Source organism: Plecotus auritus, assembly GCF_963455305.1.
Source record: "Plecotus auritus genome assembly, chromosome: 7".
Classification (NCBI taxonomy): Eukaryota; Metazoa; Chordata; class Mammalia; order Chiroptera; family Vespertilionidae; genus Plecotus; species Plecotus auritus.
Genome location: NC_137774.1, coordinates 37,509,190 through 37,528,870, shown reverse-complemented (window position 1 = coordinate 37,528,870; position 19,681 = coordinate 37,509,190). Strand labels below are relative to the sequence as shown.

General features: G+C 38.9%; 1 protein-coding gene across 4 annotated transcripts in view; it reads right to left on the bottom strand.

The window, feature by feature from the left end:
• Positions 1-7,465: 7,465 nt before the first annotated feature.
• Positions 7,466-19,681, bottom strand: part of PAFAH1B1 (platelet activating factor acetylhydrolase 1b regulatory subunit 1) — a 133,471-nt gene continuing 121,255 nt past the window's right edge. For all 4 annotated transcript variants that reach the window (XM_080681788.1, XM_080681787.1, XM_080681785.1 and 1 more), the window contains 5 exons: positions 17,444-17,546; positions 16,493-16,721; positions 14,585-14,686; positions 12,785-12,941; positions 7,466-11,564 (listed from right to left, as the gene is read on the bottom strand). In XM_080681788.1, the coding sequence (XP_080537914.1) occupies positions 11,491-11,564; positions 12,785-12,941; positions 14,585-14,686; positions 16,493-16,721; positions 17,444-17,546 (665 nt within the window). In that variant the 3' untranslated portion in view covers positions 7,466-11,490. The remainder of the gene's footprint in view (positions 11,565-12,784; positions 12,942-14,584; positions 14,687-16,492; positions 16,722-17,443; positions 17,547-19,681) is intronic.

Below are 19,681 nucleotides of genomic sequence, written 5' to 3'. Positions count from 1 at the left end.
CTGCCCTAACCCGTCCTGTGTGTTCTGTTCCAGTCTTATGTGATTGTGAGGGTTGTTGTCAGAAATGTTATTGGTAAAAGAGTTTAAAGCACTTGAATGTGTAAAAATTAGGTCAAACTCAAAGTTATCGTTGTAATGTCATTTAAGTGGGAGAAAAGGGGAAAGTCACAGTCACCTGGCTAGGGTTTTTACCTGGCTGCCAGTCACTAGACCCATGAGAGTGGTACATAGAGGAATATCACCTGTTGGTCACAGGAGACGAAAGGCTGGGAAGCCCTCCTCCATGGAGTTTCATGTGACACAGGCTGGAGTGAAGGCCAGTTGGACTGAAGGGTGCTTAAGGTGGCCCAGGCCTTGGGCTTGCCTGATAGGTCACTGAGCACCAAACTCTAGGCATTTGTCCTTGTCCCTTTGAGTAGAGAGGATTGGGTAGCATCCCCAGGCCTAGAAAGCGAGGAGCACGGAGGGCTGTCTATAGGGCCATGCTAAGGTGTGGTTTAGGGCTAGCGAGACTCGGAGATCTAGTGAGGTGGAGGAAGGAGAATCCACCTTGGCTGCTTGAGGGGCAGAGCCTGTGAAGTGGAAGATGTGTGGGGGGTAGAGAGGACCTGTCTGAGAAGAGGGGAAGTCTCGTTACAGGTAGTGGCTGCTATTTGGCCATCCCTTTCTGGAGCAGGCAAGCCCTTGGACTCATGCACACTTGAATGCCTTTTTTTTTCTTAAATATATCTTTATTTCAGAGAGGAAGGGAGAGAGATAGAAACATCAATGATGAGAGAGAATCATTGATTGGCTGCCTCCTGCACGTTCCCTACTGGGGATCGAGCCTACAACTCAGGCATGTGCCCTTGATCAAAATCGAACCCGGGACCCTTCAGTCTGCAGGCTAACGCGCTATCCACAGAGCAAACCAGCAAGGCCTGAATGCCTTTTTTAATACTTGGAGCGTTCGTTGTCTTTGACATTCTAAAAAGAAAAAAAAATTGTAACCCTAATGTCTTAGTTTTCCTAAGCCAACTGAAAAGACATCCCTGCCTTGAGGTTTTTCTTTCAAGTGATGCCTAAAGATCGCCCTGGGTACCTTGACATATGCTGCCGACACCCCCTTCTCCCCATGCCCCCCTTTACAATCTCATGCCTTCCTATGACCTTTGTCCTGGTCATGTGCTTCACAGCACTTCCAGAAATGGGGCATCCATCATCTTGTGAAGCTGAGAATGGATCTGGTTGAATTCCTCCTGGACCTGCTCGTCACCTGAGAAGGCCCATTTTTCACGGTTGATTCCTTAAGCATGTTAGTGGTGTCAGATACCTTTTAACAAACTGACAAGGGGCTGCTGTTTTCTCAAGGAAACAAGAGGCTCTAGGTGTGAATTTAACCCTTCCTCCTTCCCCTAGTCCAGTGGTCGGCAAACTCATTAGTCAACAGAGCCAAATGTCAACAGTACGATTGAAAAAGCGATTGAAAAAGCGACGCTCAAAGCAGCTTAGATTGTTTTTCAGTGTGTGTAACCGAAAGTTAAAGCCAGAAGCAACAAAATGACCTCAATGAATGAGGCTCAGCCAAGTCTCTCTGCTTCCAGAGATTTAACATCCCTGAAAACCCTATTTCTGATATTTTAATTTTGACACTTGAGTATCAAATTTTGTCATTAAAATTTTATTTATATATGTACTTCAAAAACAAAACAGTACGATTGAAATTTCTTTTGCGAGCCAAATTTTTTAAACTTAAACTTCTAACGCCACTTCTTCAAAATAGACTCGCCCAGTCCGTGGTATTTTGTGGAAGAGCCACACTCAAGGGGCCAAAGAGCCGCATGTGGCTCGCGAGCCGCAGTTTACCGACCACTGCCCTAGTCGACAGACTTCTTTTTTTTTTAAAAGGGCGAGTGGTGGTATCCACAGAAGCGTTAGTGAGAGAACTGGCACCTTTTAGATCATGGTCTGTGTGGATGGGCAGCTGTTCAGGATTGAAATGAAGTCTCACTAACTGGTGAACCATACCCACCATTTGTTCTGCCCCCCACGCTGGTCTTTCACTTTCCACTCTAACTTTTCTTCTGTGTTTCTTTTTGGTTGTTGTTGTTATTAATCCTCACCGAGGATATTTTTCCATTGATTTTTAGAGAATGGAAGAGAGAGGGGGAGACAGAAATAGCTATGTGAGAGAGACACATTGATTGCCTCCTGCATGCACCCCAACCAGGGCCGGGGAACCTGCAACCAAGGTACAGGCCCTTGATCGAATTGAACCTGGGACCCTTCAGCCCACAGGCCTACGCTGTAGCCACTGAACCAAACCAGCTAGGGCTTTTCTTCTGTTTTTGATTTCTTTTAACACAGTGGTTCTCAACCTTTGAATGCCGCGACCCTTTAATACAGTTCCTCATGTTGTGGTGACCCCCAACCATAAAATTATTTTCGTTGCTACTTCATAACTGTAATTTTGCTACTGTTAATGAATCGTAATGTAAATATCTGTATTTTCCGATGGTCTTAGGCGACCCTGCTAGCGGGTCTCAACCTAAGGTCTTAGGCTCTACAGAGCGTTGGTCACGACCCACAGGTTGAGAACTGCTAGCAGGGTCGCCTAAGACCATCGGAAAACAGAGATATTTACATTACGATTCATTAACAGTAGCAAAATTAAAGTTATGAAGTAGCAACGAAAATAATTTTATGGTTGGGGGTCACCACAACATGAGGAACTGTATTAAAGAGTTGCGGCATTAAAAAGGTTGAGAACCACTGTTTTAACACATACTACTTTTATAACTTTAAAATATTTTTTAAAGGATTATAACCAAATTAAACTTTTAAGGTATCATCTGTCTGCACTCCTACCCTCCAACTGTCACTGAGAAAACAGACTTTATTGAGGAATTCTTAAATATCCTGAACCTGAAAATAAGGTATCTGGATGTATTTCCTCATCCCTAACAGAGTCTAAATTAGCAGATCAAATAAGGCATGCATAATCAGGACACCTAGAGAAGGCAGGTGACCCCCTTCAATGGAAAGTGAAATACCCCTATTAAGTAGGCAAACCTATTGATTAAAAAAAAGAATAATTCCAGGTTCAATTCCAGTCAAGGGCATGTACCTTGGTTGCGGGCACATCCCCAGTAGGTGTGCAGGAGGCAGCTGATCGATGTTTCTAACTATCCCTCTCCCTTCCTCTCTGTAAAAAATCAATAAAATAGATTTTAAAAAGAAAAAAAAAGCCCAGCTGGCATGGCTCAGTGGTTGAGCATTGACCTATGAACCAGGTCATGGTTTGATTCCCGGTCAGGGCACATTGCCTGGGTTGTGGGCCCAATCCCCAGTGTGAGGTGTACAGGAGGCAGCACATCAATGATTCTCTTTTATTGATGTTTCTATCTTTCCGTCTCTGAAATCAATTAAAAAAAAAGTTTTTTTAAAAAAGGAGGGGGGCCCTAACTGGTTTGGCTCATTGGATAGAGCGTTGGCCTACGAACTGAAGGGTCCTAGGTTCAATTCTGGTCAAGGGCATGTACCTTAGTTGAGGGCACATCCCCCAGTAGGGGGTGTGCAGGAGGCAGCTGATCGATGTTTCTCTCTCATCGATGTTTCTAACTCTCTCTCCCTCTCCCTTCCTCTCTGTAAAAAATCAATAAAATATATATTTTTTTTTTTTAAAAAAGGAGGGGGTGGGAATGAGCAAGGAGAGGTCAATGGGGGGAAAAGGAATCATGTAATACTTTAAATAATTTTTTAAAAAAGATATGCAGACCAATACACAATTACCCTGAGAATAAAGTCATTTTATGTAGAATGATTGATGAGTCTTCCTAATTGCAAGTGTGGGCAACATGATTCTTGCTTAAGCATTCTCAGCCTCCACCTCATTAAAAAAAAAAAAGTTTTTATTGATTTTTATAGAGAAAGAATTGATAGAAACATTGATGAGAATCATTGATCAGCTGCCTCCTGCACTCCCCCCACACTGGGGATCAAGCTAGCAACCCAGGCATGTGCCCTGACCAGGAATACAACCGTGACCCCCTGGTTCATAGGTAGATGCTCAACAATTGAGTCACGTTGGCTGGGCTCCATCTTATTTTTTTTTTTTTTAAATATGTTTTATTGATTTTTTTTTTTGATGATTTTTTTTTTTTACAGAGAGGAAGGAAGAGGGATAGAGAGTTAGAAACATCGATGAGAGAGAAACATCGATCAGCTGCCTCTTGCACACCCCCTACTGGGGATGTGCCCGCAACCAAGTTACGTGCCCTTGACCGGAATCGAACCTGGGACCTTTCAGTCCACAGGCTGACGCTCTATCCACTGAGCCAAACCGGTTTTGGCTCCATCTTATTCTTAATGGCCATCCCACAGTGGAGTTAGCAGGGGGTTGTAATGTGAGCAAGGTTCTCAAGGATGGGATGAGGGCCTTTTTTTTTTTAATATATTTTATTGATTTTTTTACAGAGTAAGGGAGAGGGATAGTCAGAAACATCAATGAGAGAGTAACATGGATTAGCTGCCTCCTGCACACCCCTCACTGGGGATGTGCCCACAACCAAGGTACATGCCCTTGACCGGAATCGAACCTCAGACCTTTCAGTCCGCAGGCCGACGCTCTATCCACTGAGCCAAACCGGCCAGGGCGAAGGCCTTTCTTGCATCACTAAGTTTAAAAATTGCTTTAAAGCTGTCAGAAAGTCCTTCTTACACTTAAAATAGCGATTAAGATTCTTTATACAAGCAGAACCAGATAAGAGAAAGCAGGTGTATTTGGGTTCATCCCAACTCACCCTTTAATTAGCTTAATACCCTTGGCATATGACTTAACAAGTGAGCCTGTTTTCTAGTTCCTAAAAGTGTGCTAATATCTACCACCAGGAAGTAATGAGAATAAAGGTGTATATTGAGAATAAGGTTAAGTGTTGGCACCTAACAGGCATTCAAATGGCAGGTAATTCCCTTAAGAGGGCTGGCCCAGCCGGTATAGCACAGTGGTTGAGCACTGACCTATGAACCAGGAGGTCATGGTTTGATTCCATCAGGGCAGATGCCTGGGTTGTGGGCTCAATCCCCAGTGTGGGGTGTGCAGGAGGCAGCCAATCAATGATTCTCTCTCATCATTGATATTTCTACCTCCCACTCCCTCTCCCTCTGAAATCAATAAATATTAAAAAGAAAAAAAACAAGAGGGCTGGTGACTAAGTGGGAATGATGACCATACTAAGTATTTACAAAGGAACAAACTCTGTCAAAGTGATGGTGAAAGAGGAGAACTGAGTTCCAACCCCAGCTGTGGGGCCCAGGGACCAGTGACTTGTCCAAATCTCTCCTTCAGTGAGAAGTTAGCTGAGTCATTTAGAGCAGTGCTTTTTCAGACGAGCCTGCAGCAGAGCTGCCTGGATGGCTTGTGAAGATGTATTTGCTTGGTCCCATCCTTTTCTGGGTACAGTAGGTATGAGATGGAGCCAAAGAACTTGTTTCTAACAAGTTCCCAGGTGATGCTGATTCTGCTTGCCTGGGAACATTGGAGAATCACTTGCATATTTAAGTCGTTTCACCAGACTAAACAAGGACAGCAGCCGTCACCTGGTGTATGTACATGGATGCAACACCATTTCTCCACCAAGTCTCCCCCTTTCCTATCCCTCATCCTTCATCAGGGACAGACATAACCATGAATCTTGGAAGCAAGCTTGATGTGTGTGAGTGTCAGTGAGTCACTCAACAGGTTTTGAACTGCTAAATTCCCTAAGGCTAGAACTCCACCCCTAGGAAGTGGTCAGGCTCATCATCTGGATCTTAGCCTAGGGCAGTGGTCGCCAAACCACAGCTCTCGAGCCACATGCGGCTCTTTGGCCCCTTGAGTGTTCTAACGCCACTTCTTCAAAATAGACTTGCCCAGGTCGAAAACCGACTTCGGCACATGGGCCACGAAGTTTCAATCACACTGTCCGTGCGCGCCCGCACGTGGTATTTTGTGGAAGAGCCACACTCAAGGGGCCAAAGAGCCGCATGTGGCTCGCGAGCCGCGGTTTGCCAACCACTGGCCCTAGGGGAAGAGAAGCCCTGCAAGGGAATGGTAAAGCTGCAAAACTAGACACAGCCAAATATATTGGAAAGGTATCCACAAAATGAAAAAAGTATGTTTCAGAACATTAAAGAATAATTTTTTTTTGTACAGAAAGAAAGCAGAAGAAATAAAAGCCCTAACACTATAGAGACATACATGCACATGTATTCATTTACACATAGAAAAGGAACTGTAACCTCAAATTACTTTGGTGCTCTTGGCCCAGCTTCCCATTTGGGGTGGGGGAGGGGAAGAGGCTACTGCCTTAGGAGGCAGGAAAACAATTAGGCTGTAAGAGCCACCACATCATTCAGCAAGTCCTTTATTCATAAAAATGCCTGGAGACTTCTTGGGTGTCCTAAAGACACTATGGGTGCTGAGCAGTAGACTGGGGATGAAAGGCAGGATATCCAACATGTTTAGTTGGTTAGAGCCGTGGTCAGCAAACTGTGGCTCGCGAGCCACATGTGGCTCTTTGGCCCCTTGAGTGTGCCTCTTCCACAAAATACCACGGCCTGGGCTAGTCTATTTTGAAGAAGTGGCGTTAGAAGTTTTAAAAATTTGGATCTCAAAAGAAATTTCAATCGTTGTACTGTTGATATTTGGCTCCATTGACTAATGAGTTTGCCGACCACTGGGTTAAAGCATCGTCCCAATACACCAAGGTTGCAGGTTTGATCAGGGAACATACAAAAAACAACCACTGATTGGAGTGAACACACAATACAGTGTACAGATGATGTGTTGTAGAATTGTGTATCTAAAACCTATGTAATTTTGTTAACCAGTGTTATCCCTATAAATTCAATAGAAAGAAAAATCCAGCAATAAATGCATAAAGTTGAACGAAAAAAGCAATGTCTCTCTAAAATAATTTAAAAAATAAAACACAAAGCACTTTAAAGCACAGAGAAAGCTGTTGGGGTTTCCTAGGGCAAGGGTGAACACTCTTTTGGCACACATCATTCAAAATTTAAAACAAAACTGTCTCTGGGCCTTGATCCACAAGAAGGCAAAGTCTTTTTAAGAGGGGCTATAATAGGTCATTCTTGGCTTCAGCTTCTGGGCTCAGCTGTAGAGACACCGTCAGAAAGGGCTGCTGGAGGGAAGGGTGAGTACTCAGAAAGGAGGAGAGGGTCCTTGGAAAGTCTGCAGTTGACAGATTCATCACAAGAGCCCTTACAGCTGATGCTCTTAGATTCTTTCTCCAAATAATGAGAAGGAAGCAGACAGCAAAGGCAGTGCTGACACTATTAAAGGAAAAAAGCCTTCCATCGAGGCCCTGCCACCCACCTGTCTTACTCTATGACTGGGCTTAACACACTCCCACTTCCTTTGAGGACTCAAAGTTTTAAGGCTGTGCACAAGGAGACCAAAAAAAATAAAATAAAAAAAAATCACACCTAGGTTTATAGGCATTTAATAGTTTACCAATTGGTACAATAAGATTTTTTAATATGCAGAAAACATGAATAAATTTTTGTTTTACACAGTTTGAGAGCAACAAATCTTACTGTAAAACACAAGAGCAATATTATATACATTCCTTTACTGATTTTTTTAAAATTGTGTCAACATCTTCAGTTAACTCTTACAGTCTGGGCAACTGTTTTCTCCAATCACCACCTCTGCAGCGTTCATGAAATCAATGCTTGCCTTCGTGTCAGTGTCAGTCAGAATCAACTTCTAACCCGAAGATTTTGTGTTTATTTTTGTCATCTTCAGAGTGAGCTTTAGGGATGATGGAAGGATAGGCAGGACAAGAAAGCAGCTACTTACATGATAATAGTGGAAAGATAAAAAGGCCAGTTCAGTCCAGTCGTGACTTGTAAATCCAGCTTGCCCTCCCCCCACCCCACAGGAAAAAAACAAAAAAGCCCTTCCACCAATTTTGTACATGTTGCTTCTCTACCAGGAGAGTCTTCTTTGCATCATCTAGATTAACACATTGGATTTATATACAGCTGGACAGAAAGAGGAACCACTTTAAGTGCCTTGTCCTTCAATCCAACACTTTTAACGTCAGTTGCTTAAGGATTATCAAGCCACCACTGTCAACAAACAAAATATCCTTTACTTTTAAATAGTTTTTCTTTAAATAAATTTACAAAAAACTATTTAATGAGTGACATTACCTGGAAGTTCACACAGAAACAGAAAGAGGCAAACAGGAGAGCAGGGCACTGACAGTAAGGAGACTGGGCTTGGTGATCTAGAGCCAAAGCTTCCGAAGACTATAGTGAGCGCCCCATGGCCCGGACGACTTGCTAACACTAGTGATTTTAGAGCAGTGCTCTGGGCACACCATTGGTCACACCACACATGGACGAAACTGGACGGTCTTAGTCTCCTAAAGTGCAAGATGCCATGTCAAAAAGCAACTATTCTCCAAATGATGTCTAAACCAGTTTCCGTGGCTTGCACTTCCAAGAGTGCAGCGAGGACTTCTTGGGCACGTTATATTAGGGTGGCACTGGAATGTCTTTTCACACAGACACAAGTCAATAATCATCTGAGGATGCGATTCTACCAGCTTTTTATTTCATAAATAAATGGCCAATTTGATTGAGAAAGTGACAAAGCAGCAGTGAACCTCTAAACCAATTAATAAATTCCTCTACTTACAATCCAAACCAGTAACCTCATCATTGTACTTATCCCAGGCAAGGCACAGGGTTAGACAGCAGACAGAGAAAACAGGAAGAAAGGGCATCAACAGGGCAGTTTCAAACAACAGTACAGGAAACCTCTGAAAATCAGATTCTGGATGGATCTCTCTCCCCCACCCCCTTCATTATTCAAACAGGGCTCCTTACATTTGGATCCAGTTGAGGACCATCCCTGAGATTCAATGTTCGCTGCTTCTTAAATGGAGGATGTCTGGTAATTCAACTAAGCAGCAGGCTGTGGCAATCTCCCAAGGAAGGATGACTTTGTTTATAGAGTAACAACGTCTCTCCTTCTTTGTCAACAAGAGTCACTATGCTGCGGGAGAAAAAACCCAGTGGACAGCAGCTTTGTTTCCTCCTAAATCGGTACCATTTTTTCCTTTATTGTTCGAATCTATGAATGATTTCTAGATGTTGTGGCTTACCCTTAAACAATTTGTGTTGCTACATGCTAAAAATGAATTAAAATACAAGACATTTATACATGTACAAACAAATGTTAAGATGCACCATTTCTAGGTATATTTCTTAAAACAGGACAGGAAATAGCAGCAAACAAGAACAAAGATATTTTCCATAGCTTTTGTAGAAAAATCCAGTCAGAACAGCTAAGGAGAAAAAAACAACAAAAAAGACTTCTCAGTGTGAGCAGGGTTGTGAGGCAGTCTTGTCCTGAAAGTTATTCTACTGAGTTTAAGAAATTAGCTTAAAGTTGTAATTTTTGTCCTCAAAAATAGCCATTAGTTCTCAAAACACTTTTCCTTCCAGAGAGGTCTTTCAGGAATTAAAAACAAACAAGCAAACAAACAAAAAGACACAAGCTAGACATAAAACTGCTTTTAGTAAATATACGACCTAGTCTCTGTGTATCTACAGGACGTTAACTCTAACCCTTTGTCTTTTCCAGAAATCAAATTTCCATTAAATACTAAAAGAAACATTTTAAAAACCACATTAAACAAATAAAATGAAATTCAGAATAAACTCCTTTGTTAAACTGTTTTGTTATTTCATTGTTAACTTTTCAAATAACGATTTAAAAAAAAACCTGGTTAGCTAAGCAATAAAATTTTTTTATTAATAATTTGTAATGGAATATTGTTTCCAAAGTCAGACAAAAATTCTCTTAAAACTTTGGATCACAATACACTATGTATCAGGGAAATGTAAAATGCTGAACTGCCAAATTGGGGGTAGAGGCAGATAATGGAAGTTATTTTTTAAAAATATATATTTTTATTGATTTCAGAGAGAAAGGGAGAGGGAGAGAGAAACATCAATGAGAGAGAATCATTGATCGGCAGCCCCCTGCACGCCCCACACAGGGGATCGAGCCCGCAACCAGGGCATGTGCCCTGACCTGGAATCAAACCCAGGTGGACCCCCTGGTTCATAGGTCGAGGCCTAACCACTGAACCACACTGGCTAGGCAGAAGTGATTTTCCTGTGAGTGGGAAAAATTCCCATAGACTCAGACCTAGTTTTCAGAAGTGTTAAGATCAAAAAGGGTTTATTCTAAAGCATGGTATTCCACAGCAAGATTTATTCTATTTGTGTATTTTAGCACTTCTTCAAAAACCCAGGGCCCAAGGACATGGAGGTTATATGTGTGTGATATACATATATAGACTTACCCACTTAACAGATAAGTCCATATACTTATAAACATTTATATATAAACAAAAGGTGAAAACAGTACATTTTATGCACGCTCCATTAAACCCTGTCATTTTTAACTTGCAAGTTAAACACAGTTCAAATTGGTCAGATTCCTGTTGAAAAACAAAACTGCTATATTTCTCCCCCTCCCTTAAAATGAGCATACATAAGCTTTTCAATCTTTCTGTCATTATGTAATGCACATTGCACATCTCTAAAAAATATAAAAAATGAATAGTGATTTGTATCATGACACACTCAATGGGAAGATTAAATTCTACTTGGAAGTCACATCACTACACAGTCTAGTAGTATGGAGAATACAACTAGAAGTGTATTTAATGTGGAGAATAGAAGCTTACAGTATCATAGTATTTTTTAATCTGCTAAAAGCATTAAGACCCAAATGAAATAAATGATTTGCTATTAGCTGCTGAAATTTTTATTTGAGATTTACACTCATTTTCTTACATAAATATACCACTAGCCTTTGCTTGATAGGATGCCAAAACAAATGTATCCTATTGATTTGGCAAATGTGTCATGACAAAAATTCCATGTGTAATCCTCAATAATTACATAGATGGTTCAGAAGATTTTGAATTGTAGCCTTATTATCTAACATCCTTAAAGAAGATTTATTAAGCACACTTAAGTGATGTTACATAAATACACATTTCAGGAAAAAACCCTAATAACCACCACTTTCCCCCAAATGAGGCCATTAAGTCAGGCACCAACAGATAGCAGAAAGAAAAACAGGAATTAATAATCCAACATAAAATGACACTGTCAATTTATTCAGTTTAGTGCCCTAGTTCAATTATTCAATTTCTGCCTTCTTAGGCCTGGTGTGACCAATGCCAGCCCAGGTTTTTAAACCCTATGGTACTTCTAGACAACGTATGTAAATTTACAGTATACAATTTGGATTCACCATGCATGAATACTTTGTGTGTAACATTTAATAAGCTCAATCTACATCCAGAATAATTTACATGAAAGGACAATATTTATTTAAACAGAGCTCAATAGGGTAACCATGGTATCATCAGAGTGCATCCAGAGGAAAATCAGGAGGAGGGGCCAAAAGAGACTCAATCAACGGCACTCCCACACCTTTACTGTTTGATCTACACTGCCAGTAACCACATACGGTGCCGTCTTATGGAAATCTGAAAGAAAAAGAAAAGGCTTTTGTAGAATTAGGTTGAGACAGATAAAATTTTTAATAAGCCACAAAACAAGCAAGTCCAAGGGCCAGGAATACCCTACTTTTATCTATACACACCCACACATCCACCCCTGGAAGGTATCAACTAGATTAGGGAAACTGAGACTTAATGATTAAAACCTGTATTAACAGCTCAAAAAAAACCAAAAACCCAAGCCTACCTCCACTACCACCATCCCAAATGAAGCTGAATAAACACTCAAAACTGCAAGGATAACCTTAATGTATCCACTTACTGAACATATACTATGTTCAAAGCTAAATACTAATGGTTTATATTTAATTCATGTTAAATCCTTGTAAACATCTTGTGAAGTGGATTAGCCCTATTCTGCTGAGGCTTTGCCTTCACCATTAGATCCATCATACCCTAATGTATTATATTTTACTGTATTCACTTTCTTCACTTCTAGATTCAGGTCCAGATGATAGTAAAGATGCTTATTAGCCCAGCCTGCGTGGCTCAGTGGTTGAGCATCGACCTATGAAACAGGAGGTCACGGTTGAAGATTCCTGGTCAGGGCACATGCCTCGGTTGCAGGCTGGATCCCCAGTGGGGGCTTGCAGGAGGCAGCCAATTAATGATTCTCATCACTGATGCTTCCATCTCTATCTCCCTCTCCCGAGCTCTCTATGCCACCCCCTGGTGGTCAGTGCATGTCACAGCAAGCGATCGAACTCCCGAGGGAAATTTTATTAAATTTCTAATAAAAGCATATTAGGCTTTTTCATATATATAGATAGTTTAAAAGATGCTTATTAAACTTAAATAAATAGCATTCCCTGAGTTTCTAGTATATGATAGCATATAACTGCCAGAAGGAAAAGGTTGAGTAATATTTCCTTTGAGAAATTTAAAACTAGTGGGAGAGAAAAATTACCCATTAAAGTCATCAGTAAGCATCCTCTTCACAATTCTAGTTTCCAAAACCAAAATTGTGCAATGGAGAAAGTAATTTTTGTATTATAAGGTTGATAATGGCGAGAGAGAATTAAGGAAAGGATAATTTAAAACAAATGACAGGATTCACTAAGTTTTTCACCCATTCTGCCCGAAAAGCCATGGTCATTTCTTAACTGGAAAAGTCCACATGGTTATTACATAAAACTTGTTACACTCCAAAATCTATTTGCTCAAAACACCTCATAACTCATACATACCCAAGGAGGTAACAAAGTGTTCATGCGCATTGAGGGTCTTCATGCATCGCTTGTTCTTATAATCCCATACACGTAGGGTTTTGTCATCAGCACAACTCAAAATAAACTTCCCCCCAGAATGGAACAGAACTCCACGTACCCAGTTATCATGACCCACCTTAAAAACAAAAAGGTATTTGACTTAATGAAGAAATATATTACTTAAATAGCATCTATGAAAATACTAAGTCGTAACTAAAAGCCCACTGAAACTACATGCACACACACACACATAAAAAAAAGCTAAAAACAGACAAACAGAAAAAAAAAAGTCTAGGAAATCCTTCTAGATTAAAAAACAAAAACTGGGAACTAACAAGTAAATGCAATGAGTGATGCTTGACTGATTCCTAGATAGAGGCAAAATAAAGTTATAAAGAACACTACTGGGATAATTGGAGAAATTATATAGTGCATTCATGTTAAATTTCTCGAGTGTGATAATTGTATTGTGGTTAATGGTAGAATACCCTTATTTTTAGGAGATACATGTCATGTCTACAAGTCAAGTAACTCAAATTGTTCAAAAAAATGTACGTAAACAAACACAAACACACACACACACACACACACAGAAAAAATGTTAAAAACTGGTGACTGTAGGTGAAGGGTATACAGTCACCCATATATCTATTCACCCACCCACGTAATCTCCTATCCCAGCATTTCCATTTCTTTCAATTTAGCCTAAGAAATAATTAAGACCAGGCCCAGAGATTTAGTTAACAAATATGTTTATCAAAGCACTGCATGTAATTAATGTAGAGTGTAACTAATGACATGAGCAAGTGTCATATACCTTCTAAATTAAAAGTTTGCTACAAAGCAGTATGTACAAGTGTATTTATTTAAAAAACACCACCAAATTCATCTACAGAATAATGTAAGAAAATTTCACATGTGGCTATTTAAATATAAACTAACCAAAATTAAATACAATTAACGATTCAGTTCTTCAGTCTCACTAGCCACATTTCATTAGCTCATTAACTGCATGAGGCTAGTATAGTTACAATATTGGATAGTGCAGATAAAAAAGACAACCGAGATGACATATCCTTTGCCTTTGTTCACTCTGCTTTTGCCCTTATTTATAAACCTTTATTCTCTCCTAGTAAAGCCACCAATCACTAGAGGTAGAAGTCTCAACAAAAGTCAAATCACATTTCGTTGCCTGCACCAAAATAAAGCAGAAAAGGTATAACCCTTCCCCCACCTTCAACTGAAAAATAGGAGCCAGAAACTTCCAGGGGAATTAACAGTGACCTGTGTTGTTACAGAAGAGGAGTGCACATGCTTTTAATTTTAAATGTGGACCACCTTTTCTAATAGCAATATTGTATATCTGAACTTGGCTCAGAACACTACTAGAGGAGAGTTTAAATTTCTAATTAATTCTTGATGATACTTCCATGTTTATCATAAACTTCAAAGTATAGTTAGCACCTAAGGAATCTCTAAAACTAACACAGTTATTTTATCAAATTATAAAAACTGCTACTTGGATTAATGTCCACAGATCCTCTTGGAAATCTCTTAAGCAAACAGGAATGTCCACAATCCTGTACTAACATTCATTCATATATATATATCCTCATATTGAAATCTAGGTGTCAATGGGAGAAAAAAGGGGACATATGTAATACTTTCAACAAGAATTACTAAAAAAAATAAAAAATAAAAAGTGAGTCATAAAATACAACAACAAAAAACTTAAAAAAGGCAAGAAAACAAAGAAGTAGTGAGATTATTCAAACTTACAAGGGTCATAAGGCACATGCCAGTACTGACATCCCACATCTTAATAGTCTTGTCTCTGGATCCAGATAGCAAGAATGGTCCAGGCTTGCCACTTTTTTTAGTCTATAGAAAACATATAAAAATTAAGTTTCCCATGCAAGAAGTTATATAAGGACTTAAATGACTTTTATCTATTAATGATCTGTATTTCCAATTTTATAAAAATGCATTTTTTTAACAAATAAAAACTGGTAAGAAGACTTAAGAACTGCCTCCTTAGCAAATTTCCAGTATGCTGTACAGTACATCTCCAGGACTTACTCATCTTGTTTTACTGTATCAAAATGGACAAGTTTTGCCCTGGCTGGTATAACTCCGTTGGTTGGAGTATCATCCTGTGCACCAAAATGTTGCTAGTTCGACCCCCCACAAGAGGCAATCGAAGGAAGTTTCTCTCATACATCGATGTTTCTCTCTCTCTCTCTCTCTCTCTCTCTCTCCTTTCCCCTCCCTGAAATCAGTAAAACATACCCTCAGGTGGGGATTAAAAAAACACACAAAACAAAACAAAAATGCACACATCTTTTAACCTACATAGGCTACATAGGAAGGACCCAATTAATATAAATGTTGATGTTTCTCTCTCTTCCTTCTTCTTCTCTCTCAAACCAATAAAAATTTTTTTAAAAATTCAGTTTCTACAATACCAAGATGATAAACTTACTGTTCAAGACTTCTGTAATCAAGAAGGATCTTAAAACTATACAATTTAGCATTTATAGCTAAAGTCCAGATAGAATCAAATTTATGACATATTTACCACCAGAGGGCAGTAAAAAGAATTGGAAAATGCAACCAGCCAGCCAAAACAGATTACAATAGAAGCTTCATTTAGAAATACAATGGAGAGAAGGGTGGGAAGAGGAAAGATTCTCCTCCTTCACTTGTTAAAATGTAATTTTTTAAAATCCACAATAGTGTCCTGGCTGGTGTGGCTTAATTGGTTGAGCATCGATCCTCCTGTGCACCCACCGAAAGGTTGGCAGTTCATTACCCGGTCAGGGCACATGCCCTGTTTGCAGGCTATCTGGGTCGAGGTGCATATGGAAGGCAACTGATTGATGTTTCTCTCACATTGATCTCTCTCTCTAAGGAAAAAATCTGTAATAGAAAACTCTGATCAAGGGTTATCAGAGACCTTCATATGAAATATTCTTCATTTAAATAAATATTTTTAAAAAATATATTTTTATTGATTTCAGAGAGAAAGGGAGAGGGAGTGAGAAATATTAAACTGCATTCCACCAAAAATTATTTTATAAATAAAATAATTATGTCCATAAAAAAGGTGATTTTTCTAAAAGATAACTTTAACCTCTCCATAAGTTTTATTCTGCACTGGCATACTCTTAAAACAATGGCATTTCTAATAATTTGAATAACCACTTTCCCTCTTTAGGACAATCCCCATCCCCATTACACAACACAGGTCAGCTGATAGCAATAATAAAAACTGGTTTAAAAATATAAACACGACCGGCCCCCCTGGCTCAGGGGTTGAATATTGACCTATTAACCAGGAGGTCACGGTTCAATTCAAGGGCACAATTCCGGATTGTAGGCTCAATCCCTAGTAGGGTTCGTGCAGGAGGCAGCCAATCATGACTCTCATCAGTGATGCTTCTCTCTCTCTCTCTCCCTGTCCCTTCCTCCTGAAATCAATAAAAAAATATGTTTTTTAAAAATTATATATACACACATATATATATAATCACCTGCAAGTTAAAGAGTAAAAAATGATAAGATTCATAATTCTGGAATACAGATTTTTAAATGCATTAATGGCTCTGAAATTGAGCATCAGAAAAGTTATCTAAGGTTCTGAGCTATCAGCAATAAAATCATGAAATGACACATAAATCATAGTACCTCAGATCCTGTTGCTTCAGAGATGGAAGAATATGAGCTTTCTGGGGCCCAGGAAATGCATTCTACCACATGCTCATGTTCTCGAAGCTCAGCCTTGCATTCCTTTGTTGCTACGACCCATACTCGCACAGTCTGGTCATTGGAACAGCTGGCTATCAGAGTGCCATCCTGATTTGGCCGCACCATACGTACCCACTCTCTATGTCCTGTGAATGTCTTCACACAGTAGCTGTCAAAATAAATAATAATTTATGTTGTGAATGGTAATCCATTGGGACACTTCCCAGAAGCAATGCAAAACTTACTATGTGTACTGGAATGAAGAGAATTACACCAAGTTAGTGAAATCATATGCAAGTCAACAGAATAAATGTACATTCCTGGTTAATAAAAGATGGGGACAGGCTGGAAAGTCAAACATCAGTTAAAATAAGCTTATGGGAGAATCATTAAGGAGCTAACCAAATCAACAAAATTTAGAAAGTAAAATAAAGAGAGAAAATCTTTTCAAAATTAAACACACACAATAAACCTAACAAAAATATTTCTAGCCATGTTGGGGGAAAAGCATGCTCTACTAATCTGGGTAAAACCAGTAGGTTAAGGTTCTATTTTAACAATCGTGTAATTCTAAGCACAACCAAATTAAACCTAATAGGGGCATACCTGTACAAATGTTATCTACATTTTATTTCAACCCACAGAGAGATAACCTAAAAGAAGACCACAGAGAAAATAAGCCATTACATAGAAAATGGCTTTGAAGGACATAGATTTTCTTTTATAATTTCTCTGTTTTGGGGGGAAGATACATTTAGATATCAAAACTTGGTTTTAAAGTACATAATAAAATTGCCATGATGATCATTATGGGTAAAAGCTAAAATTATTAGAACATTCAGAATACAATTTTAATATCTCTTTACCAGATATTCAACTAAATCTACTTACCCAGTTTGCACTTCCCACATTTTTATAGTTTTATCTCTTGAAGCAGACACTATATGATCTCCATTGGGCATGATGGCTACTGAAGAAACATTGTGATCATGGCCTAAAACACATAACACAGCAACATATTAAATAATATGCCACCAAGAGCAATTAAACCTGTTTACCACAAGATTTCACCATGGGATTTTAAATAACACAGCAACTTTAAATACACTGGGCTTTATTATAAATTTGATTAAAAACTTGGGATTTACACAAAAAAGGAACTAGTACCAACCAATAAAATAATCCACAATAAAAAGCCAACTCAATTTATGAATAAATTTCAAACTGCACAACTGTTTTAAAACCATAAGGTGCCAGTATCATCAGGATCTGAATATATAGGTATGGAGCAAAAGTAGGTTTATAGCTCTGAGTATGCGAAACACAGTTTATTCTTACATTATTCTTTATTAATATTGTATTATTTTTTTATTGTTGTTAATTCATATCCTTACTTCTAATTTATCTTTTAGGTAATGATGGCTGGTAATTTAACTTACTTTTGCCCACCCCTGTATTAATACACTGAATGTTTATGTATGAACACTAGAAAAACACACAAATATTTCCATTGTTCATATTCTACAATATAAAATAGAAATAAAGCTAAAAAGACTAGGTAAGAAAAATGGGGATATGATTCTATATTTAAAATAGTGGTTGAAATGATCTTTTGTTGATATTCATGGTGGTAAAAAATGCATTATTCCATATACATTATTCACAATCCTAACTAATCAGTTATCCTTGAAGGAAAGAGCCCCAGGGAGTCCGAAGATTTTATGAAAGGATTCAACAGAATTCCTCTACTTGGTAAGCCTCTCAAATGCATTTAATTAGGGAAGAAAACATACTCTTCAAATTACACTCTCTATGTAGCATGCAGCTTACTCATGTGCCAGCATCTCTGGATAATATATTTAGAAAAACATTTTATTACTAACACAGTATGTGTTCCTTATATAAAATACAAACATTTAAATTTCATCGTGTTTAAAGAAACAAGTCTGGCTGGTGTCCCTCAGTGGTTGAGCTTCAACTCATGGACTAGGAGGTGACTGGTTCGATTCCTGGTCAGGGAACATGCCTGGGTTGTGGGCTCAAGATCCCAGGCAGATGATTAATGTTTCTATCTCCCTATCCCTCCCCCTTCCTACTTTCTAAAATCAATAAAAATATATTTTAAACGAAACAAATAATAAAAAAAAAACAACCCACAAAGAAACAAAACCCTTCTTTATTGAGCACCTTCTATGTGCCAGGTATGAAACCAAGATAATCAAGTACAGAAAACCTGTTTTACTGTGCTTTGCTACATTGTGCTTCACAGATATCGCATTTCATCAACATCAAAGAAAGACCCTCCACCAGCAAAAAAATAAATAAATCGCGATTCGCTGAAAGCTCAGATTGATGAGCAGCATTTTTTTAGCAATACGTTTTTTAAAATTAAGGTATGTACACTGAGTTTTTAAAAATACAGAATACTATTATACACTTGATAGAACTGTGTAGTATAAACACAACTTCTATATGCCCTGAAACCAAAATATTTATGACTCACTATATTGTGATATTTGCTTTATTGTGGTGGTCTGGAATTAAACCCACAATATCTCCAAGGTATGCCTGTATGTGGTCTCATTTTATCCTCACAACAAGCCTATGACTTAGGTATTACTACCTCTATCTTGCAGATGAAAGAGGTTAAAACTTCCTAATGCCATAAGTAAACAAGTAGGAATTTAAACCCAGATATCTGATTCCAAAGCTCTTTCCACAAAGCTAAACTGCCTCAGAGAACAGTCTCTGTGACAAAACCCAGACAACAACCTAACAATGAGACTATAATATATGTGAAATATTAAAAAGTGAGCAAGGAAATACGGATTCCAGCTTTTACTATACCAACCCTCTCTCAACTTCCGTTTCCCAATTGAGAAAAATGATCTGAAAAAAGACAAATAAAAACACCCTACTAACAACTTAATTTTCTCAAAAACAGATAGATGTCCTAGCAGTTTTTCTTATTAAAAAATATTTGTGGCCAAAACCGGTTTGGCTCAGTGGATAGAGCGTCAGCCTGCGGACTGAAAGGTCCCAGGTTCGATTCCGGTCAAGGGCATGTAACTTGGTTGTGGGCACATCCCCAGTAGGAGGTGTGCAGGAGGCAGCTGATTGATGTTTCTC